The following is a 24,754-nucleotide window of genomic DNA, read 5'->3' on the forward strand; positions in this document are numbered from 1 at the left end:
TCAGTCGAGCGGAATGGGATAAACCTTCCCCGTAATTGGCAGAGTCGGTGGAGAATATTAACGACCTGTGGTGTAATTGTCGCTAATGAACGAGGGGTGAGTCTCACGTGTTTACGCTTGTATAATCAGCACGGCGGATGTATGAACGCGGTTAGTCGGACAAATGTTGTTAGCATGACAGCATGATGAGCGAAGCTGACTCTCATTTACCATTACCACAGAAACACGGAATAGTTAAAGGGGGAAAAAAATTGGACTTTACGATATTTAGACCACGAGCATTTAGCAATTACACAAAACCCAATACAAAGGTCGAGCTACAGTCAACAGTGATATGTTTCAGACCCACCCACAATAGGTAACAATAGATAGAGAGACCATATAAAAAAATCTTTTTTAAAAGAGGGGCTCAGAATCAAGCCGCTGCTCCTCTGCATCGAGAGGAGCCAGAGGAGGTGGCTCAGGCGTCTGGTTAGGATGCCTCCGGGACTGCCGGCTCCCTGGTGAGGTGTTCCGGTCACGTCCCACCGGAAGGAGCCCCTGGGGATGACCCAGGACACGCTGGAGAGACTATGTCTCCCTGCTGGCCTGGGAACGCCTCGGGATCCCCCAGGAGGAGCTGGATGAAGTGGCTGGGGAGAGGGAAGTCTGGGTTTCCCTGGTTAAACTACTGCCCCTGCGTCATGACGCTGTATGAGTGGAAGAAAATGGGTGGATGAAATTAATTGAAATGCTATTAATCTGTTCCAGCCCCCCCCAAAAAAATCCGGCTTATATGTTATATTTGTTACTGTATTGTATTAAAAAACATAAAAAAAAGAAATGGAAAGAAATAAACAGGTTTCATATTGTATTGTAAATTATATTTGTGTATTGGATGCTTGCCTGTAATGGGTGTAGTCTAAAGAGTGATGTCAGGAGCTGGAGTCAGGTTGGCTAGTCGTTAGTTTGCGTGTGAGCGTTTGTGTTAGTTGTGGCTCCTTACGAGTGTTCTCATTTTGTATTCGTGTGTTTGTGCATCGGTGACTGTGGCTTTCCTTGCCCACTTGCGAGGGCATTACAGTAGCCCTCGAGTGGCGGGTATCTGAAGCTGGGTGGAGACAAAACTGCACTATATGGCTACCAACATTTAAAAGATAATTTTCCATAATATGTGTCCTTTAAAACTCTGTCACCACAGAACAGTGCGGCCATGGCAACAGTTGCCATAACACGAGTCTCCTGTGAGGACCCCTAACAGCCAGGCTCTATGAGGGACAGGGGGAAATAACCCAACTTGTCGGCGGTGTCAAATCTACCATTTGACTGTAATACGTGCGTGCGTACATGTCTGCGTGTTTGTGTGTGTCTGTGTGTGTGTGGTAGGGGTTGTTGGCCCACCCAAGCTCCTCAGCTGCTCCTTATGATCACGTGAAGTACATGGAAATACACAGTACATGTTACTCATACGGAAGGTTTATTTAAAAATGTACATGTACAATGAATCTTTGTATCATTTGTTTTATCCATTTTCAATTGGCAATTGAGAAAATAAAAACAAATATTGATTATTATTAATTTTTTTTAATCTAACACGCAAAATGAACAAAAGAGTGATTTAAAAAAAATAAGACATTGTAAAATGGGCCAAAGGACTGTGTTAGATTTTAATATTTAATTGGGTGTGTTTACAAGACCCAGAATTTTGGTAACTTTTGGTCAAATTTTGAAACGTTTGACCTCAGGAAATCCTGTTATGAATGACCACAGTACAAATTAGTTTTTGTAACAAAGCTTTTTTCTTGAAAATTTTGGTTGATTTCCAAATTATACGACCTCAGACTACCGTTCAAGCTCGGGGGTTTTGTGCGACTTTATCCGAAACAATTTGGTTGAATTCCGAAAATTAAGACCTCTGCGGTGTTTGATTATGAATGATGACAGTTTAAGCTCCGAAATTTTCTGCAGAGATGCGTTTTTCAAGAAATTGTTGGTAGATTTTCTCATGGGTGTTAGGTTTAAACACTTCTATTTTAAATTATAAATTTTACAATTTAGTGGTGTTCAGTTTAAACGCTGCAGCAACTTTCCAGGCATATTTTTAGATACATTTGTTCAGATTCTGAATTCTGCAACCTTGGAGGTGATCTGTTTCAAATGATGATGAAAGTTTTGTGTGACTTTATTTCTCCCATATTTGGCTCAAATTCCAATTGGAAAACGTTTTTTTTGTTGTTGAAGAAATTCACAGCAAAACAAAATGGTGCCTACTTTAATTAAATCTTGGCACTTAATGACATACAGCCACCACTGGAGAAACGGGTATTTTGAGTGCCAGGGGGAAGAGGGTAATACCCCCTAAGATTCTTTCCCATTCTGGAAACCGAACCCAGGCCGCCTGGGTGAAAACCAGGAATCCTAACCACTAGACCAGTGGTTCTTAACCTGGGTTCGAACGAACCCCCAGGGGTTCGGTGAGGCAGTCGCTGGCATTCACTCGACACTCAGGACTCGACACACCGTGTGTGTGTGCGTGCATGTATCCGTAAAAGCCTTTTTCACTCCATTTTAAATGCCGTATTCATGCCATTCAAAACGCAATAAGTCCTTTTACCTTTCAATATTTTTTCAACCTTTGAAGTTAGTGTAGCATGACATCACATATGGGGTCATTTGAATTAATATTATTGAACTCTGCAGTCTTGTTGGCTTGATTTCTTGGGGACTTTTTGAATGAAGTGGCAATATGACCGCAGGGATTCGCGGGCTCCAGGCTTTGTTTACTTCTACCGTATAGCACAATCTGTACCGTAATAATAATCTCAACTGAATGCATTGAAGCGGATGCAATAGCTCTAACATGAGCTCGGTGTCGTTAGCACTAGTAGTCTGGCATCTGTCTGCACTACATCTGGACTAGACGCTTGTCAGCACTCCATGTGATGACTCTCCCTTAACTCATTCCACTTGGTATTCTGGCTTTGGTTCCGAATTAGTATGTTATGTTATATTATTACGGGCTAGTATCACGAGGCTGGCGGCTGTGCAGCGAAAGTGGCGACCATTCCAAGTAGGAAGTTGACTGTGTGGAGTGGAGTGCTGTGTTGTTTTTGGTAGGACCATATTTGTCTACCCTCTGTCAGCACGTAGGTGGTCTGGACTCTGTCTTGCTTGTAAGCAAAGCAAAACAAAGCAAATTTATTTATATAGCGCATTTCATACTCAAGGTAACTCAATGGTCTTTACATGATTAAAAGCATTTAAAAACAAAGAAAAAAACTGCTTATAAACATTTAAAACAAAGACAAAAAAATAAATTAAAATAAAAATACAATTAAAACTGCGTGCAAATATTTAAAAGTGGAAATGCTCTAGAAAGAATGGGAAAAAAAGAGTTTTTAAACTGGACTTAAAAACATGGAGACTTGGGGCTGACGTCACTTCTGTTGGCAACTTATTCCATTTGTGTGCAGCATAATAGCTAAATGCTGCTTGACCATGTTTTCTTTGGACTCTATGCTCCGTCCGCTATTTGACCTTAGTCTGTCGATCTCAGAGCCCTACCGGGTTTATATCCCATTAGCATTTATTTCATGTATTCAGGACCTAAACCATTTAGTGATTTACAGACCAGTAGCAGAACTTTAAAATATATTCTAAAGCTGACTGGAAGCCAGTGTAAAGACTTTAGAATTGGAGTAATATGCTCTGACCTCTTTGTTCTGGTCAGAGCCCGAGCTCCAGCATTCTGAATGAGCTGCAGCTGTTTAATGCTCTTTTTTAGGGAGTCCAGTCAGAAGACCATTACAATAGTCAAGTCTACTTGAGATAAAAGCATGGATGAGCTTTTTCTGGTCTGCTTGACACATGCAAACCTTGTACTTGTACTTCACCAAGGGCACACAAGAGGGAGTGTGTGTGCCAAATTGAAAAAGTGACACCTCCCACCCGCAAAAGATTCAAAGTAAATGTGCAAATGTTTGACACAATACTGCTGTGTATTGTATTAGGAGAGGAGGAAATTAACTTCTTGCACCCTCAAAAGAAGAGTTCCCAACCATTGAGTGGATGCCCCCAATCGATTTAAGTGAAAGTTATTTTATTTTATATATTTTTTTATTTTATATGAGTCATGCTGTTGGATTTAATTTAATTTAGTTTTATACATTTCATAATGTTATTTCATTATATTTCTTAAAAATGTTATTGTACTGTATATGTTACACTGAATTTTTATACTTTTTTGTGAATTTAATTTAATTACGTTATTTCATTGTATTATATTAAATTGTATTACATTTTAATAAACTTCATTTTATTTATCACATTATATTGATTTTTTTATTCCATATTTTAAATATTACTTAATTATATAAAATGTTGTTTTCATTTAAGAAAAATACATTTGATTGCTTTTGAACCCAGATTTATTTAATTGTTTTAGTTTTAATAGTTCTATGTTATATGTATTGAATATTCTAAAAAGATTTAATCGAATTTTAGTTCCTTGAATTTTATTAATTAAATTATTTTGAATTTATTTGTATTTTATTTTGTTAAATTTTATTGATTTATAATAAATTCGTATTTAATGAGAATATATTAAATCATATTACTTTTTAATTTTTTTAATTAAATTTTTATTTTACAGTATTTTAATTTTTATTTTACAGTATTTTATTCTATAACCTTTGATTAAACAAATATTGAGGAAAATGTAATTTCAGTTCACTGAATTATTCAATTTAATTTAATTCTATCACATTTTATTGAATTGTATTTCCATTCAATTAACAAAAATAAATGTAATTACTCCTTTTAAATACATTTTTATTTTATTATTTCTTCTCGAATTTCATAAAAAAATTACATTGAACCTCTTCTTATTTCATTGAATTACATTTTTATTTTATTTTAGCTCAGTTAACTTATGAGGTTTCAGAAACATGAATTTCACAATATAATTTTTGCTTGTATTAAATACAAAACACATTTGAATTTGTATGGCTTACTTTGCTTGATACAGTCAAGAAGAACCTGAGTCCAGCAGCCACGAGTCCGCTACTATCAAGACAATGATCAAATCGCCCACAACAACTCAAGGTAATGCACTGTGTGTGTGTGTGTGTGTGTGTGTGTGTGTGTGTGTGTGTGTGTGTAGAATGTCTTTTCGACTGATGTGGAAAATCCATAGCTGTGACAACCAGTGTTGCCACAGTTACCTTGAAAAAGTAACTTAGTTACTTTATTGATTACTTGAGTTTAAAAGTAAACTGGTTACTTTAGCGATTACTTGATTTCAAAAGTAAGTAAGTTAAAAAAAGTAACTTTTTAGTTACTTTCAGCAGCTGCCACGTGGCAGGATTATCACTTATCCACAGTACAAAAAAAGCACTAGTTTAACTGTACACATTACTTGGTAATGTACGCCACACAAGTTACAGAATGATGGCACCAATATGAACCAATAACTTAAATATTAGTGTAGTTGAAACCACATTAAATCAGTAATTTAGTGTAGACCTGACATGACAACACAGTACATACAGTAAAGGCTTCTTTACACTCGCGCGGACGGCGACCGCGCTGACGTCACTGCGGCTGTCCCACGCGTACTTTGCCTTTATACTGGAGCGCAACCCACGCGCGCTGTTTTGAAAGTGTGCTGCAGTTCTTCTCCGAGTCGGGGGTGTCGCTACGGCTGGTATTGGATAGGACACCACAGGGTGGAGTTTTCTGCATTTTTTTGCTATTTCCGGTAGCCGTTTTTACTTTCCTTTTAGTAACTAGGAACAACGCAACAACAATGGCGACCGCGACAGAACAAATGGACCTACATAACCAGATGATACGTTCAATTAGGCTGCAAAATCGATTGAGAAGGCGGTGATCGATTTTGCAGCCTAATTGAACGTATCATCTGCTACCCTAAAATTTGGTCAATAACTCATACAAACACAGACATACCATTGGTCCCACCGTCGTAATTTTGATGCGAAGAGCGAGAATTTGCGCACCTGGAAGCCGAACAGACGCACGCACGTACGTTATCTTTTCCTTAGGAAATAATGGAAATGGAAGTACAGTGGTACTTTGACTTCTGAGTACCCCAACTCATGAGTTTTTAATGTTATGACCAGACTCCAAAAATGTGGTCCGGTGACGTCATAAATAATCTAACGCGTTACTTTCTACATTAGAGTAGTCAGATTACAGTTACTTTGATTTATCTGCCAATAGTGACTTTTTGTTGCTCACGAGAACCAGAGCTTGTTATGCTATTTATGTTCAGGCAACACATATTTATCATTAGCAAACTACAGTGCTTGGGAACATGAGGCAAGTCAATAACCAGGACAGTTGATTCAGTCACAGTGCATGTCACAAGTGAAGCCCGATTTTCAGCCTTTGTTTTAGTAATGACTAATAAAAGAGACGAAACACACTATATTCTTAACTATCAGTAACTACAATGTACACAACGACTAACTACAATATCGAAAACAGGCGAAATATTTATAAATGGAGCCGTCTGAGGCAATGACGTCATGTGAAGTGTTGCACGTTTTCCGCACATAGTCAACTCACGTGTACCCAAGCAGCCAGCGGCGTAAACACAATGGACGCTGACGACTTTGACGAGGGACTGGCATCCTGAAACTGGAAATACAATTACTACTTCGAGTAGTAGGCGTTCACACTGAATGAATCGGCCAACCCAACTCCAGCTACTAAGCCACACCCCTTAAAGACACACACACACAACACACAAATACTACAGTACTTACAGCAATTACATGACACAAACCAGCTTATTTCTTAACATTTTCTTTTATTCAGTTTTTACATACAGTGCTATATTTAAACATGAAAAAGAGGCCTTCATTCAAATTCTGAAGTTTCGAGCGACTTTTAAGCTATGTTTGGTCAAATTCAGAATTTTACGGCCACGTCTTCAGCTGTGAATGACAGAATGATGAGTTTTTGTGCGACTTTACAGGTGTAATTTTCATGAAAATGTTGATTAAATTTCTCAGATGAACCAGGAAGTTTGCTTAATGAATGACCACGGTCTGAAACAGGAAGTGTTGTCTGACTTTAGATTATGTATTTTTCACAAAAATGTTGGTCAAATTCTAAATTGTACAACTCCATCAGCAAGTGGATACATTTACAAACTACTAACACTGCTTTAATTCTTTCATGCTCGCTGAGCTGAGGTCTCTCCACCCTCCCCCCGCAGGTGTCAGTTCACAGTGTGGTTTAATCACACCTTCCTTTGGCATGAAGTCCAATGGCAGCACGCCCAGTTGTCCTGCTCCCGCACGCCCTGTGCCTCGGGCCCACCCGAAAGACGAGGACTCACTGGTGCAAATGGCGGAGCACTACCCTGCGGGGACTCGCACTCCCATGTGTGGCCACTGCAATAAGGTCATCCGGTAAGGGAAAATTGATATTCCCATTACAGTCAACCTACGTTTATCGTGAGGGATCTGTTCCATATGCACCCGGCATATATATACAGTAAAAACATTTGACATATTTAACCCTCCCACCTTAAATACAAATTCAGTTGTTAAAACACCCCCGCACTTATTAAAACACACTTTCAGAAATATTCCTTCGCACCTGTTCTCACGCTTTCACTGTCAAGAAATGGGAGACTATCATTTAACATCCTTTTGAAGAAATAAAAACAAGATCTTTTCCTTGCACAGTTCTCAAACTAAAAGGCATAAGATGCTAACTTTGAGATGTTTTGTCACTTTTTACTGTAAACCCGAGTCAAAAATAAATAGAGAATTGAACAGTGTATATTTAAACGCCAAATTGTTCAACCAAACCAAATATTTTCATCTAACGAAAGTCCACGTGATTGAATCCATGGACAAGCTCACGGAAATTAGCATCGCTATTACAATAATTATAAACCTTCAAAGAACTGCTACTTTAACACAAAAATATAGATCAATAACACATACACTACAAACAGAGCATGTAACTAAAGTGAATTGTATATTTAAATACCAAAATGTTCAACCAAACCATGTAATCTCATTCAGCAAATGTTTGCTAGCTTAATGCTAATACATAATGGGAAATGCCTTAGATGGGCTAATGCAAATTAGCATACATGTTTTGTTAAAAAAACCTTAAACAATTACTACTTCAACACACATGGAGCAGCAGCACATATAAACAGAGCATACAACAATACAACAACAACTATGGAATTCCTGCAGTTTGCATTTGGGGAGGCGGCACGGTGGATGACTGGTTAGAGCGTCAGCCTCACAGTTCTGAGGACCCGGGGTCAATCCCTGGCCCCACCTGTGTGGAGTTTGCATGTTCTCCCCGTGCCTGCGTGGGTTTTCTCCGGGCACTCCGGTTTCCTCCCACATCCCAAAAACATGCATTAATTGGAGACTCTAAATTGCCCGTAGGCATGACTGTGAGTGCGAATGGTTGTTTGTTTGTATGTGCCCTGTGATTGGCTGGCAACCAGTTCAGGGTGTACCCCGCCTCCTGCCCGATGATAGCTGGGATAGGCTCCAGCACGCCCGCGACCCTAGTGAGGAGAAGCGGCTCAGAAAATGGATGGATGGATGCATTTGGGGATCTTCTCGGCCTCTTCTTTTTGCTGTTAATTACGCTGTGTCTTTTCCAGTAGATCTCAGTGCTGTCTGGCATGTTGCCGTACAATGTGGTTCTACACTAAAGGTGCGCAACTCTAAATTCGACTTCTCTGCACACTATAAAAACCCTTTAAAATGATGGCTTACAAATCTGAGCTATAGCTGGGGCGCGAAAAATGAACCAAGAAATAGCTTCAGTGTAGTCATCCGGTAGACTGAGATGTGGTCACTCTACAATGTTTGTGTGTTTGTGTGTCAAGGCAGCTTTATGATTACCATGTTGTCTTTTTTGTTGTTTCAGGGGACCATTTTTGGTAGCAATGGGCAAATCGTGGCATAATGAAGAATTCAATTGCATCCACTGCCACACATCCCTCGCCGACATCGGCTTTGTGGAAGAGCAAGGCTGCGTTTACTGCGAACATTGCTACGAAGACTTCTTTGCACCGACGTGTAGCCGCTGCCAGGCCAAGATACTTGGGGTCAGTGGGTTGCACTTCCCAGCATACCTGGTCGTGATTGGGGTCTCATTTGGCGCAATTCATGTCTCGGTCTTTGAGACTTTTTTTGTGTGTCCTGTTGTGGTATTTATGTCCACCCAATTTCGTGTCAATCGGTCAAACTAGTGTCGGGGCCAATATTTTCATCTTTGGAATTCCTAAATGGAAATATTTTCATCAGCCCAGTGCCATGGCCCTCGATATAAAGTAGTACTTTGATTTACGCTTGCTTCAATTTATGTTTTTTTTTTTTTTAATTACGAACCACTGCTTAGCTGATTTTCTGCTTTGTGTTACAAGCCAAAATTTGAGTTAGGAGCTAGCTTCAGATACGCTTCCACTCAAATGAAGTGAAAAAACCCCCGCATTGTATCGAATCATATTGTATTCTATCACAACATACCGTATTGTAACAAATCCTTTTCGATCATTTACAATCATACAAATGCATTTTTAAATAAAAATGTCTTTTGTGACCACTAGTTATAGTCAGGCTTCCATGTATTTTCAAAGAATTAAGCTTTGGAGGCAGCAGGTGTAACTTTTAACCCAACATCTCAGGGTCCTGAGATGTGTGCGCTCTGCTAATAGTTCACTGACATTCATCCGTCACGTGTTCCAAACCTCCTCAGGACCTCCAATCCCCTTCCAAACCCTCCGTTTCTCACACATCTTCAAGCAGCTTAGGGCTTCTTATTAACATGTTTTCTCGCCCTCTCGCTCCTAAGCCCCCCCAATTTAGTGTGACCCGCCAGCTTTTCCATTGATTCCCTGTCCCGGTGGTGTTCTCACACTTTTCAGGTGGGGAATGTCTATTTTAAGCCGAGTCATGAGCTCCCAGAAGAAAAAAATAAGCGGGAGAACATTTATCTATACACGGTAGATTTTCACCTATTGCTGGTGGGTTTGGATCATATCCCCTGTGAGAAACGTTACCACTCGAAGATGATTTTAGCTAACCTCTTTTTTTGCGTACAGGAAGTGATTAATGCCCTGAAGCAGACGTGGCACATCTACTGCTTCCTGTGCGCCTCCTGTCAGCAGCCCATCCGAAATAACACCTTCCACCTGGAGGATGGGGAACCTTACTGCGAGCAAGGTGAGACGAGGAAACGATGGTAGCAGACCGTGGACTGTATCCTTTTCAAAAGCATTGTTGTGGGTCATTGTCGCAGTTCCGACATTGAGTCAGTCAGTCAGTCTGCGTAGCAAAATTTTGTCAACTGTCAATTGAGTCAATTTTGTTGCCACTGTCTCTGGACTAATCCTAAAAACTGTTTCTATACTGTAAGTTTCAGTCTCATTACACTGCACAAATAGACTGGACTTGAAATCACCCTGGATTTAAAAAATTGTTAACTCAAACTCAGATTTGAGATTAATAAAATAATTTTTAAAAAAAAAACCTTCTCTTTGGTCTTCCTCTTGCTCTCTTGCCTGGGAGCTCCATTCTCATCATCCTTCTACCAATATACTCACTATTTTTCCTCTGGACGTGTCCGAACCATCGAAGTCTGCTCTAACTTTGTCTCCTAAACACCTAACATTGGCCATCCCTCTGATGAGCTCTAATCCTATCTAACTTGGTCACTCCGAGAGAGAACCTCAACATCTTCACTTCTGCCACCTCCAACTCTGCTTCCTGTTGTCTCTTCAGTGCCACTGTCTCTAACACCATACATCATGGCTGGCCTCACCTCTGTCATATAAACCTTGCCCTTCATCCTAGCAGAGACTCTTCTGTCACATAACACACATGACACTTTCCTCCACCTGTTCTAACCTGCTTGCACCCGTTTCCTCACCTCCTTACCACACTCATCATAGCTCTGGACTGATTTTCAGTCAGTAACCTCCTTCAGGTTACATTGTCTGCACAAGATGTACTGTAATCCACCTGTGTGCTTCTACCTCCACTCTTGTAGGTCACCCCATATTCGTGCCTTTTCTGGAACAAAGTGTTCACTACAGCTATTTCCATCCTTTTGGCAAAATCCACCACCCTCTGTCCCTCCAGGTTCCTTTCCTGGATGCCAAACTTAATAATCACTTATTCGTCACCTCTCTTTCCTTGACCAACGTGTCCATACAATCTGCACTAATCACGACTCTCTCTCTGCCTGGGATGCTCTTACTACTTCGGACCATGCCATATCAAAGCATATTGCAAGGAATCGTCTAAAGCATCATAGTGCATCATATTGTGACACATTTTGTTGTAACACAATTTTTAGCAAGCACATTGGTATTTTTTAATTGATTTGGTAAAAATGAGTTAAAATGTACTTAGGCAATTATGATATCAGGCTAACGATATGCTATCGTCACAGCGCATCATGCTACTATTACTTATATACTGTATGTCTGGTCTTTGACAGACTTCTACAGTTTGTTCGGCACAGGTTGCCATGGCTGCGAGTTTCCCATTGAAGCGGGAGACAAGTTCCTGGAGGCACTGGGCTACACGTGGCACGACACCTGCTTTGTGTGCGCCGTAAGTGGAAGGCACTGTTCATCATCCTCATTTCCTACATTTTCCACTTCAGAGTCTTCGATGTCTTTTTTCGCCCCAGGTATGCTCCACCAGTCTGGAGGGCCAGACTTTCTTCTCCAAGAAAGACAAACCTCTTTGCAAGAAACATGCACAAACGCTAAAAATATAACTTTTTTTTTTTTTGAGGTGATGATATTTTTATTGATTAGAATTTTTTTCCTCATTATTACCAGAAGCGTTATTTCTAATAGTTATAGATAAAACAGAATTGTTTTCAAAACACAACAATAATACAATTTACATTATGACAAACAATTTTTTATTCCATTATTTTTTTGCTTTTTTTTCCAAGCATTTTGACATAATTTTGACAAAAAAAATAATTTTAAGCATAATTTCAAGGTGATGAAATAAATAATGGCAAATATGCTCACATTTATGCAGTCCACATGTACCGTATGTAAAAAGGTGATTACCCGCACACTATACTTATAGTACAGTTTAATTGGATCATATTATTTATTTTACACTATATTGTCATGCACATTTTGATTAATTATTGCATATATTTTCTACTAACTTTCCTCCTAATACATATATTTTAAGATGAACTGGCAAAAAAGGAAATGTTTAATAATTCAAAAGTGTCTTTGTATAGTAAGTCGTAGTAGTAAAGGTCTCATCTGCAATTGAGTAATAGTATTACATTATGACATACCATTTATTTGATGTATTCTATATTTGTTTTGCAATTATCAAAATATATAACTTAATGTTGTCACAAAAATGTTCCTTTTTTATAATTTGAAGAGTGTGGAATAAATAATTGCAGTATGTATGCATTACACATATAAAAAGGTAGATACTATTACCCACACACTGTACTTATAGAACAGTTTTTAAACGTATTATTTTACGTCGTATCGTCATGCACGTTTCCCATTAATTATTGCTAATATGTCTACTGAGAATCATTTAAACAGAAATATGTTTGTGGAAAAATAAAGACGCCATCTGCGGTTAAGACTGTATTTAAGCGCTATGTTATTAATATTTAATTATTATTACAAGTCCCCATGTGGAAAGACTAGCGTTTCAATCCGACAGCGTGTGCGCATGCTCGCGAAGCACAGGCGCACGCTCTCACAGGTACGCGCACGCATGACGTGACACTCAAGCACGCGCACGGCGTGGAGACTGGAGTGGAGAGTGTCAGTCCATCCAAAAGTCTCTCCAACTCACATCTTTTACACCGGACTTAGTGACTTGCTTCTTTTCTTTAGCGAGCTTCTCGACACCGTGACGGGACGCTACGTCGGCACCAGGTGGGTAAGCTTAGCAGCGTTTTTCGGGGGTTGAAAAGGCGCAGGTCTCGCGCCGTCCAGATGTGCTGGTTTAATGTTTGACACGAGGAAGCTTTCGGACTCCTGACTAGCAAGCCAGTTGACGTTTTTATTTATTTATTTTTTGCTTTCATTGTGTTAAATGTGTGAAATAAGCCTGCTAATAGGTCCAGATAAGTCTCACTTATGCGTGTATTATGGCGACTTTATGTTCGCTAGTTCAAAAATTGGTAAAACGTCACTAATGTACTATCATGGTATCATGTTTAGCAAGGGCTAACCTGTTTGTTAGACTGTAATCCGCATGTTGAATAAGATGCACTTTCAATTCAATAAATTTCGGCATATAAGTGGTAAAAAACATTAAATAAATGAAGATGTGCCTATTGGTATTATTACTATGCCAAACAAATGATACGAGTGAGGAACTGCGGCGACCCTCGATGGGACAAGCTAAGACAAGACATGTCACTACAACTGCGACTACTATTAGGAAGAAAAATCAATAAACATTTTTCTACCAAGAAAAATGTCATATGTGTGTGTGTGTGTGTGTGTGTGTGTGTGTGTATATATATATATATATATATATATATAGTATATGTGTATATGTATATATATGTGTGTGTATTAGAAATTATTCTTAATTATTAGTGTTATTTATTAGAGCAGTCAATAATGAAAGAAGTAAAGTCAACACTAGTGACAATCCTGTTCTGCCTAAAAGGTTTCTATATATTATTACAAATAAATGAAGCTTAAAAAAATCAAGGCCACAGAAGTTTTATTCATTTGCCTGACTGTTAAACAAAATATCAAGTTTATTTGCCATAAAAGTTAGTTTCTTTAAAATAGCAAATACAAGGTAATTTCTGACAAAATGTTTCAGAACAGAGTCTTCAATGATAAGAAATGATACATAAGAACATGCCAAATTATTGACCTTTTCGATTCAAATTTTTCCTGATCACAAACAATGGAAATCAGAATACCACCCTAAAACTTGTATTTACTGCTTAGGCAAGGTTATATTTATACGTTATGAATACACTGTTGCTGAGGCTGATCTGTTACCAAAAGCCGAAGAAAAAGCAAAATACACTGACTGATGCTTGCTAACAGTGTGTGTCATTTTTGCCCACATTTGTTTTTATTCTGAATTGTACTGTCCAATCACATTACAATTTAATTTAAGTTGCAATCTGACTGGGGCCAGGAACACATGATCCAAATCTGCCATACAGCCACATTGGCTCAATTGGCTGTGTAATTGAGTTTCACATAGCGGCTGTAAACATAATACTCCCCTCACTTTTACTTGTGAGAGGGAGGATTTATTGTTGTATTTTTCCAATTTTTTGTTTTTTGAGGGGGAAAAGTAGGATTTTTAAATAGAGATTAAAGTTCACATGTAATGATGATTTCATAAGATTACTTTTTTCCCCATAAAAGAAAGAAGAAATGCAACTTTTTCCCCTTAAAATAATGACTTAATTTTCAGTTATTTTTTTTACCCTTTTAACATGGCCCTAATATTCCTTTGTAATATTTCATAGAGGTTGCTCTCATGGTGAAAAGTGTTTGGGATACACTTGTACTGTGTTAGATTGTCCTGGTTGTACCTATTAAAGTGACGGTTCCATTTTACACCGAGGCCCTCAATAATGTTCACCTTTGAGCCTGTCCAGGAAATGTTTCCAGTGTCTTTTTATCTTCACCTTCAGGTCCCTTACATTGCTCTTACTCCGGCCCACCAAAGGGTGAACCACTCCTTGTCTCATGATGGAGCTATCCTCTATAATTCACATTGGGCACACAGTTCAGCCACTCCCCTCCTGTCCTTGCCTTTCCTTCTTGAATGATGTGCTGAAGAGTTGTCACCTTCTTTGAAAAATTTCCCACCCTCCCTTGAATGGAGATTACAGACTCTGCTCCTGAAGAGAGATAGTAATGATCAGTAAGGATAATAGTGCAAACAAATTCAAAACCATCTGAAAGGAACCAAATTGTTAGCTGAGAGTACCAACAAAATGCTGGAAGGAAGGATTTCAAATATACTGTAATTGATCTCATTTGGGAATTACCCTTTGAAAGATGACCAACATTGAAGTTTGAGAGAAAAAACGTTGTTTTTTTTTACATTTTTAAAAGGGAGTATTTTTACTGAAAAATTTATCCAAGAAATATTTGTTTTCAATAGAAGTAAACTATTTTTAAAAAACAAAAAAAACATGGCCATTTATTTGGGCAGAGATGCAGTGGGGCGGGTGACTGAAACTGAAATGAGGCTACATTCAAATATTGCTAGCAATTTGAAACCTGCATATTTTCCCTTTAAGTATCGGTTGCTGATATTGGCAACCTTCACAAGTACCCCATACAATGAAGTGAGGCTGATATTTGTCCGATAGCTGATATCGGTACTCAGCCATCCCTAATGCTGATGCACATACTGTATTTTTTATTTTATTTTTTTATATCCGTACTAAGGTATACTGTAACTTCAGTTACCTTTGTAAAGTCCGACTTTATTCTAGTGATATTAACCATTTTTTGTAAGAAAATTCACCGCCACCCTAAAAAAAAAGTAACTTAAGATAAGATGCATAAGATTACTTTTTTTTCTCACCTGAAGATAATAGCCCAAACAAACTAGAAATCACATTGAAGGGGCCAAATTGATTCCTTATCCCCTTGGAGTGCCACCAATATAAAAATATAATATAATATAAGTTTGACAAAAAAAGACACTAAGGGAGTATTTTTTTAGAGGAAAAAAAAAGTGTTGTTCAAAAAGGACATTTTTTTCAAACTTTTTTTTCCCAGGAAAAAACCCAAGTAAAAAACCAGTGGGTTTGGTTTCTCGAAAAACAGGATTATTTTGAACATATGTTTTTTAATGGAAAAAATGTGTATTTTTCCAAAACCAGGGCACACATGGCCCAAGAACATATTCGGTTCCTCTTTTTGCCGCTTTTATATGTTTGCATTTTTACAAAAGGCAATTTAACAATGGCACAGTTTGGCTTTAAAGTCTAAAGACTATTCCTGGTTTCAGACTACAACTGATGGATGGGATGATGGAGTGGTGACCTGAGAGGGGAAGAGGGGGGATTAGAAAAGACTGAGGCCAATCTTAAAAGAAAGATAAGAATCTGGAGCCACTTTAGCATAATTTCATACATAAGTCGGGGACCCCAAATTTTCTCGCTGCTTCTTCTTTGAGGTGGCACTGTTTTGTCAGTGACGGGATAAATATTTCCCTTGGAGCAAATGTTGAGGAAGACCTTCCTCTTGTGTTGTTGTTGTGTTCTGGCTACTCTAGTTTTGGGAGGAATCTTATTCAGTGTCTTATTGTTTATTTTTTAGGTTTATCCCTGCACCATATATTGTAAACGGCATAATTTCATACAATTTACCGGTATTCTCCCTGCAGAATATACTTTCCGTCTTTTGTCCCAATGAATTCATTCCCTTGTGTGCCTTTTGCATTCCTCTGAGTAAATCGATGTATCTTGTCAATTACCTGTCATTTCTCGTGACTCTTTTTGGACAGCAGTCAAGTTTTGTCTGTTAGTGAAGTTGGTGCAGATCCAATGTAGAAAATTTCTGTCAAAACAATCAAATGCATTTTTACTACAATATCATACTTTAAATTGTGCGTTCATAGTACAGTGGTTCCTTAAGATAAGAGTACCTTGACTTATGAGTTTTTTTTAGGATACGATCTGTCATTTGACCAGTTTTTTGTCTTGAACCAAGTTGAGATATGAGTACGCTTCAGATCCCCACCTCTAGAAGGCTGCAGCACACGTCACAACATCCAGCCATCATCAATTCACATTGGTTTCCTTGCAGTGGAAGGACAGTATCAGTCGTTGGCAGTAATGGACCATTAAACTGGTTTGCCAACTGCCAATAGACCCCACAGAAGAACAGTGAAAAACAATACATTAGGTACAGTCGTGTTTTGTGCTTGCATTTACCGTGTTTGCACGTTATGTGGATGTTATCGTTTTTCATACAGTACAATACTGTTGAGTGTAATTTTTCTTATGAAAAAATGTAAAAAAATAATTTGGGGTATTTTTTGGGGGCGACTGGAAGTTAAGTGCATTTCCATTCATTTTAGTGGGGAAAAGTCATTTCAGATTTGTGTTTTGAGCATTTCACGGAACGGATTAAACTCATATCTAAAGGCGCCACTGTAGTACCAGATAGTTGGTATCTACTCACCACCTAATAAAGTAGTGACTGACCGACCTACGTACCTACAGTACGTACCTACCTACCTACCTACCTACCTACCTAATAAAGTAGCGACCGACCTACTTACTTACCGACTGTACATACCTGTTTACCAACTAATACAGTAGCAACTGACCGACCGACCTGCTTAAGGAAAAACAGTAAGTACAGCTGTGACTGCGCATGCCTTCTTGTACGGCATGACCATTGTATTCTTATGCTGCTGCACAAATTAGGACATTACGTGCCCTTTGTAATGTGGAAACGTCGTATGTCAGGACCGTAGTAAACTGAGGACCCCCCTCTAACAACTAGGGGTCGTACAGTCGTCTTTACTGCTCCACAATGATGTCTAGAGCATGTCGACTATTCGTTACTCTCGTGGGTTCGGCTTGAGGTGGACCAGGTTGTTATACTGGTGTGCTTTTATTTTGAAGGTCTGACTTTACTGGCTACAGGACATTTACGCCAATGATGCTGATGATGTTGCCTGTGGTTGTGAATAAAAGCTTGCATTGTGAAATACTCTTTGCCGTGTCTGTTTGAACTCCTTGATCAACAATACGACACACTCTTGTGTGTGCAAGAAAAGTGGGGAATTATTCCAGTGCACACAGAGGTCTGTGATTATTTATTTTTTATTATATATTATAGTACCACAAATTCCAACCATGCAGAACCAGCTGGTGGGCCCAGAAGTAGGACAGGTTTCTCCATTTGCCCAAGTTGTTCAAGAGTTACCTGGCTGTCCTAGTGGCAAGCAGACTGGGGAAAAAAATATAGTACTGTGCTGAAAAATATCAATGACGTCATCAGGGACGAGGTGACTGCACTAAATCTGATGTCGTGCAACCGCTAGTAACAACTATTTGCCTCAGCAGTTTTGGTTTCAAGAGTAAGACAGATAGAACTGAAGAAGAATCATCTCGTCATGAACATGCATACATGCACACAAAATTCGTTCTCTGCAGAGATGTTGATGATGGAGTACTTAAGAAAAGTTGCTCACTGAACTTTATTTCCATTTGGGCACCAACTTTCCTTGAGTCACAAATTCATATTGTGCTCATCTGAGTATGTCCTAAAGTAATTCATATGCTATGAGTAAATCTGATTAATCTAAATTAAATTTCAACCCAGTGCCATTGACTTTGAGCATATCAAATCAAATCTTGGGGTGGGGGTCTGCTTCTTGTATGTCTACCAGATTTATTCATTTTTATCTCGCACAATTAGTGTCAAACAGGCTTCTGGGAGTCTTTGTGTGCCACCGCGTAATGCTTATTGGATCACCTTATTGATGTATGTTATGTAACATCAAGTCTTCTGTGTAGTTTCTTACTGTCCGTCCACACAGACGGCGGGCCTATCACCAAGAGGCTTGTCGATCGCATCGTGCCAGGTTGCCTCGAAGATCTAATTAGGCGATATTCTGTTTATAGAAGCAGCTTCGACCAGACGTCCAACGCCGAATTAGCTTTGCCAGATCCCAAATGATGATGGAGGCGCAGTAACACTGCCTGAGAGATTTGTAAAACCCAGAGTTACATATGCGCCACTTGCTTTTCTAACCCTCTGTCGTTGTCGGATAGCAATACTCAGAGGTGGAAAACGTACTCACACTCTGTTCTTAAGTGGAAGTACAGATACTGATACGGATAAAAAAAGTCAATCAAGATCTCAACTGCAATTGACTGTATCTCTCTCTGTATTTGAACTATTTGTACATCCTTTGCAAAAAATAGTTTTGTTAAATAGAAGTACGGGGGTCCGCGCTTTACGTTCGGAGGTGAGGTAACCTGAATTTATAAGTATACGTTTAATAAGTCAGACCACAGCACAGTGTATAACTGTCGCCGTTGCTGTCGTCATAGGCTGTTTCGTACTCCTTGAACGCTGGCAGCTAGCGGTATGAATTATTGCGCATTTACCAACTATTTTGTGCGCGAGACGACAACTTCCACTTCCGCATTGGGCGCTGTTTGCGTCATCTGATTTAAGGGCTAGTGACGTTTAAGTCTCGTTCACCAGTCAAACGACAAAAGAAAGTCATATGACCTCACACGACGTCTTCTATTGGGCTTCTCGGGCATAGGTATTAACACTAGATAAACCAGCCCAGCTCGTGTTTACATTTAGATGAACAAAAAACAACAGCTTTCATGTATTGTAGTATTCGTCTGCCACTGTCTGCCCAAACGTGGATATTTCAGCTCACTTATAACTTCAGAAAACACTGTGCAGTAAATTGCAAATTTTGTTTTGTTTTGTTTTTTATTATTGTTTGTGCGATTTACTCAGTACTTGAGTTTATTTATTAATTATTTGAGCTGTACTTTTTACTCTTCAAGTAATTTTTTTGGAGGACTACTTTTACTTGAGTCACATTATTGTCAAGTAACACAGGACTCTTACTTGAGTACAAGATTTGGCTACTCTGGTGCGGACATCTCTATTGCTTCTCTTACGTTTAAGCAACATTTTTGCTCAACAGATCAGCCATTGTCGTATTTGTTGCATTGGTCTTTTGTATTTTCTCGTTGGGGTGCTGTGGGTCGTGGCCCTGGTTGTGGTCCCAGCGGAACCGCGAAGCACACGTAACATCAGGTGACAAGAGCTGATCCGCTAGTACATCTTGTATTAATTCAGAAATACTGTACCTAATATTTTCCTGGATGATACATTTGGGTTTAGCCTTTGAAGTTGGTAATGGTGAAAAATGAAGTGAAACAGACAATGATGTTAGTCGATTATTTTCCAGAATGAGAGTGCTTAAAGAGGGGGATGCTATTCATGTGGCACAGCTTGGGAAGTAGGCATCAGGTGCAGGTGGAGATGGACCTGGCTCAAGTTGGAGGCCAAAACAAAAAAGCAAAGAAATGAGGCAAATTAAATTTTAATCTTAAATTTGTACATCAACATGTACTTGAGCGGTGTAAATAAATGTTTTTCTGCGTGAAGAAAATTAGCTGATTTTGCTTTATTGTACTCGTCAGTCTTCCAGATTTCTTAATTTATGTTAAAATAAAAAAGATTCTCTGCTGGGGCCCGGGGGATCCCCTCAGACCCCCCCTACAATGTTTTTTTTTTTTTTGGTCACCTTTTTCATGCCTTTGGTGTTTGCATGTCTGGTAAAGAGCTGTTTCAGGACCATCGCAAACTAATTGTTGCAAAACATAACGATGGCATTGGTTAAAGGTGCATATCTAAGCTTCTGAATGTTCCAGTGAGCATGGTTGGGGCCAAAATACGTATGTGGAAAGCCAATCATACCACCGTAAAGTTGCCTCGATCAGGTGCTCCTTGCAAGATTTCTGACAGAGGAGTGCAAAGAATAATCAGAAGAGTTGTCCAAGAGCCAAGGACCACATGTGGAGCGCTTCAAAAAGACATTAGCAGGAAATGTTGTCACAAGGAAAACAGTGAGTAATGTACTCCACCGCCATGGTCTGTATGCACCCTCACCACGCAAGACACCATTGCTTAAGAAAAAGCATGTCAAAGCTTGTTTAAAGTTTGCTAAACAACATTTGGAAAACCCAGTTAAATACTGGGAGAATATAATCTGGTCGGATGAGAGCAAAATTGAACTGTTTGGATGCCATACTGCACACCACGTTTGGAGGAGAAATGACATTGGACATCACCCTAAAAACACCATACCAACAGTGAAGTTGGGAGGTGGGAACGTGATAGTGTGGGGCCGCCTTTCAGCAAATGGTACAGGTAAACATCACATTATTGAAGGAAGGATAAATGCGCAAATGTACCGAGACATTCTTGACAAAAATCTGCTGCCATCTACGAGGATGATGAAAATGAAACGAGGGTGGACATTTCAGCAGGCTAATGATCCAAAACACACTGCCAAGGAAACTCTCAATTGCTTTTAAAGAAAATAAATAAATAAAGCTGATAGAATGGCCCAGCCAATCACCTGACTTGAATCAAATCAAAAATCTATGTAAAGAATTGAAACTCGAGGTATATAAAAAAAAGCCCACGGTACCTTCAAGATTTGAAGACTGCTTGTGTGGAGGAATGGGCCAAAATCACACCAGAGCAATGCATGTGACGAGTTTCTCCATATAGGGAGGCGTCTTGAAGCTGTCATTGCAAACAAAGGCTTTTGTACAAAGTATTAAATAAATACCAGTTGGTGTGTTCAGTACTTTTTCCCTGTGTCATTTCACATTACTACACACAACTTAATTTCAGAATTTATTTGTTCTACTTTCTTTGTATGTATGGATTACTTGGGTTGTTCCCAACAGCTGGTGAAATTTTCAGTTCAGTAGCAACTTTGGAAATATATTTACTGAGAAAAATGGTGACGTGTTAAATACTTATTTAAGCTGCTGTATTTGCATGAAAAACATTGAAGAATACAGTATGTCACGTGGCACGAGAAGGCACTGTTTTTCATTTGTTTTACATTTTGGGCCTAGTGTTTTTTGTACAAATATTTACTGTTAAGACTTTTCTACTGAGTTAGTATAGGTTAGCTATAGATTATAGCACGTTCTGAAGTTTTTCTGAATTTGGGCTACGTCATGATTAAAATGCAAAAACTACTTAATCCCCCCAAAAACGGGGACCAAGTTAAATTTTTTTTGTAGGTTCTGATATTGGAGCAGGTCCAGGAAATTGTATTATTCATCATTGTGGAACTCCTGTCTTCTCCTGTGCTACACAGGACTGGAGTGCAACTGTCGAAACCACAACTTATAATTTTTAATACTTTCATTATTTATGACTAGACTATCCATCATATGACAATAAGCATTCCTTTCAGTCCACATTCATAGCTCGGCAAAGCTAAATGGGTGCCATGTGCTCGGCCGTTTCATATACAATATGACGCTGGGAGCGATGGTTTTACGAGTCATAACCCTTGAACCATGTCCACTCGGTTTCCTGTCACCAGAGGGAAAAAGAACCCCAATAAAATATAGCTCGAAATTGCAAGCAAGATGTTTCTGTTGAATGTATATAGGGAAAATGTATCAGTTTTTGTATTTTTAACTGTAATTTATTCCTCAAATTAGGGAAGATTCCATTCATTCCAGGAGAGGCGCTGTTGATACAGTCTCAAATACTGTAGTTTTGCTCTCTAAATAAGGAAGACATTATTCTTATTGATGCAACATTGGCATAGAAACAGGAGTTCATATCACATTTTTTTCCATTAAATATTTTTTCTACATAATGATATTTTGCCTTTGAGTGCACAAACGTACGAGTTTTCCCAATTTTTTGCTTTGTGTTTCAAGCCAAAAGTTGCGATATGAGAGCAAGTTTCAGATATGCCCGGGATCCTGCTTCTCTCTCCCAATTTTAGATACAAGTAAACTGAGATGCAAGCTCAGTCATGGAACAAATTGGTAAAAAAACATAAGTCAAGGTACCACAGTACTGTATTTGTAAACTTGAAAAGGAATAGATCAATTTGACAGCAACATAACAGGAGATGAATTGATTTAATTAATGGAATTTAATTTATCGTCTGTAAAAGTTTTTATTTATTTATTTTTTTATATATCAAGTCCACCGTTACTATAGCGATGCCACTTTATTAGAGCTGATAGAAGTACAAGCTGCTGTCCAGTCACCCTGCTGTGTAATCATATCAGCAACGCCCTAATAAGCAGACAGACGTGAGCGGGTTGATTACATTAAACCACAGGTGATCCTCTGCTTACGATGGAGTTCCTGTCGTATGGCGTTACTTGTATTTGTGATCGAATGCGCCATAGTCTATCACTTACCTACGCTAACGCTATAATAAAGTAACTGGTGTCAAGGAAGTATAGTGGTACCTTGCTCTACGAGTTTAATTAGTTCTGTGCTCAAGATTGTTACTCAATTTACTCGTATATAAAATCATTAGTCCCCACTGAAATGAATTGAAATATCAATCTGTTCCAGCCTACCAAAAATCACCACAATGTTTATGTAAATAGTATGTGTATTTATTTCAAAATCAAATAATTTTAAAGATATTCATTTTTTTAAGTTGAAAAATGAGTTTGAAATTATTTTATTATTAAAAAGTGTTATGGGATTGTAGTTTGTGCTACATTTACAGTTTAAACTTCTAATACAAGCAATTTACAATTGTTTTTAGTGGGGGGCCTCAATTACCCTCTTAGAGGGTATGCATTGTTTTCCCCCTCTATGGTTCCTCTGTCTTTACCAGCTACGTTCTTTCTGTTTGCAGTTCATCTGTTGCAGCTTTCATGCACATCACAGGATTAGCTTCCACCGATACAATCGTCTGCAGGGCACTGCATCATTACTAACCATAACTGGACTTCACATCGCCCTCGCAACCCCTCCCTCAACTTAACTCTATTTAAACTGTGACAGTGCATTTTAGTGACAGTGAGCGTCACCTCTTGTGATACATACGTAAAAGATAAGGTCATGGTACACAGAAGAAAAGCCAGGTTGTTAGAGTCTCCGCGCACGAAGAACACTGAGGTCTCTTGCGTTGCCCCAGGGCTCTGGTTCGAGCTAATCAACGGTGCACACAGCTGTGACTGTTCAGTTCCAGGGCACTGGAGATGGATGGAAGGGAGGGAGGCGCAGCGGGAAGGTGGGGGGCAGGGGCATCCTGGAGATGGGGGCATCAGGGCACAAGGAAGGATGCCGGGGGTCGGGGGTTCTGCTAGCATGATTGAGGTATGCATGTGCTTGGTTAGTTCTGCATGTTGACAAACAAATTGTGTCTGCGGTACCGAGCCACTTAATAATGGCTAGTTAAATGAGTTGTGGCTGCGCTGTTAATGACTGATGTCTGCATAGGCGAGAAGAGCTCCTTGAAAGCAATTTGTGGAGGCAAAAATGTGAAGGTTAAGGGAGAGCTAGAAATATAACTCAAAGGCTTTGTTCGGAATCACTCCCTAGCCACGATATAGTCCACTATATAGTGAGTTTCCTATTTTGTAGGGCTGTTTGAGTGTATGATGAAAATAGGTTATGTACTACTGTTTGCAATGTAGCCCACAATGCATCTTAAAAAGTAGTGAATGACGAATGGTCAGTAGAAAAACAATATCTCATCATGCATTGAGCCAGTTGGCACAAAAATAACACGTAGAACAAAACATTCCAAGACTGACAGACGTGAGCGGGTTAAAGTTTCGAGGTGCAACATTTGATAGATTCAAATGCAACATTTGATAGATTCATCTTCCGCACCACTTATGCTTGCTCGGGTCGCGGGCATGCTGGAGCCTATCTCAGCTATCTTCGCACGAGAGGCAGGCTACACCCTTAACTGGTCGCCAGCCAATCGCAGGGCACATACATACAAAGAACTATTGGCACTCACATTCACACCTATGGGCAATTTAGAGTCTTCAGTTAACCTACCCTGCATGTTTTTGGGATGTGAGAGGAAACTGGAGTACCCGGCAAAAACCCACGCAGGCACGGGGAGAACATGCAAACTCCACACAGGCAAGGCTGGATTTGAACCCGGGTCCTCAGAACTCTGAGGCAGACGTGCCACCCAGCTGATAGATTAAACGACAAATAATCGATTGTCAA

General features: G+C 39.2%; 2 protein-coding genes across 7 annotated transcripts in view; both read left to right on the forward strand.

The window, feature by feature from the left end:
• LOC133474941 (PDZ and LIM domain protein 5-like) overlaps window positions 1-13,334 on the forward strand; it is a 57,924-nt gene extending 44,590 nt beyond the window's left edge. For 3 of the 6 annotated variants that reach the window (XM_061767131.1, XM_061767130.1, XM_061767129.1), the window contains 6 exons: window positions 5,006-5,082; window positions 7,223-7,418; window positions 8,917-9,097; window positions 10,094-10,214; window positions 11,494-11,609; window positions 11,689-13,334. In XM_061767131.1, coding sequence (XP_061623115.1) covers window positions 5,006-5,082; window positions 7,223-7,418; window positions 8,917-9,097; window positions 10,094-10,214; window positions 11,494-11,609; window positions 11,689-11,778 — 781 coding nt within the window. In that variant the 3' untranslated portion in view covers window positions 11,779-13,334. The remainder of the gene's footprint in view (window positions 1-5,005; window positions 5,083-7,222; window positions 7,419-8,916; window positions 9,098-10,093; window positions 10,215-11,493; window positions 11,610-11,688) is intronic. The other 3 variants (XM_061767134.1, XM_061767132.1, XM_061767133.1) reach the window with 1 other exon arrangement.
• Window positions 12,797-24,754, forward strand: part of LOC133474940 (bone morphogenetic protein receptor type-1B-like) — a 99,150-nt gene continuing 87,192 nt past the window's right edge. Inside the window, exon 1 of the mRNA XM_061767127.1 lies at window positions 12,797-12,934. The gene's annotated coding sequence lies outside the window, so the exon portion shown is untranslated. The remainder of the gene's footprint in view (window positions 12,935-24,754) is intronic.

This window comes from Phyllopteryx taeniolatus, chromosome 3, assembly GCF_024500385.1.
Source record: "Phyllopteryx taeniolatus isolate TA_2022b chromosome 3, UOR_Ptae_1.2, whole genome shotgun sequence".
NCBI lineage: Eukaryota > Metazoa > Chordata > Actinopteri > Syngnathiformes > Syngnathidae > Phyllopteryx > Phyllopteryx taeniolatus.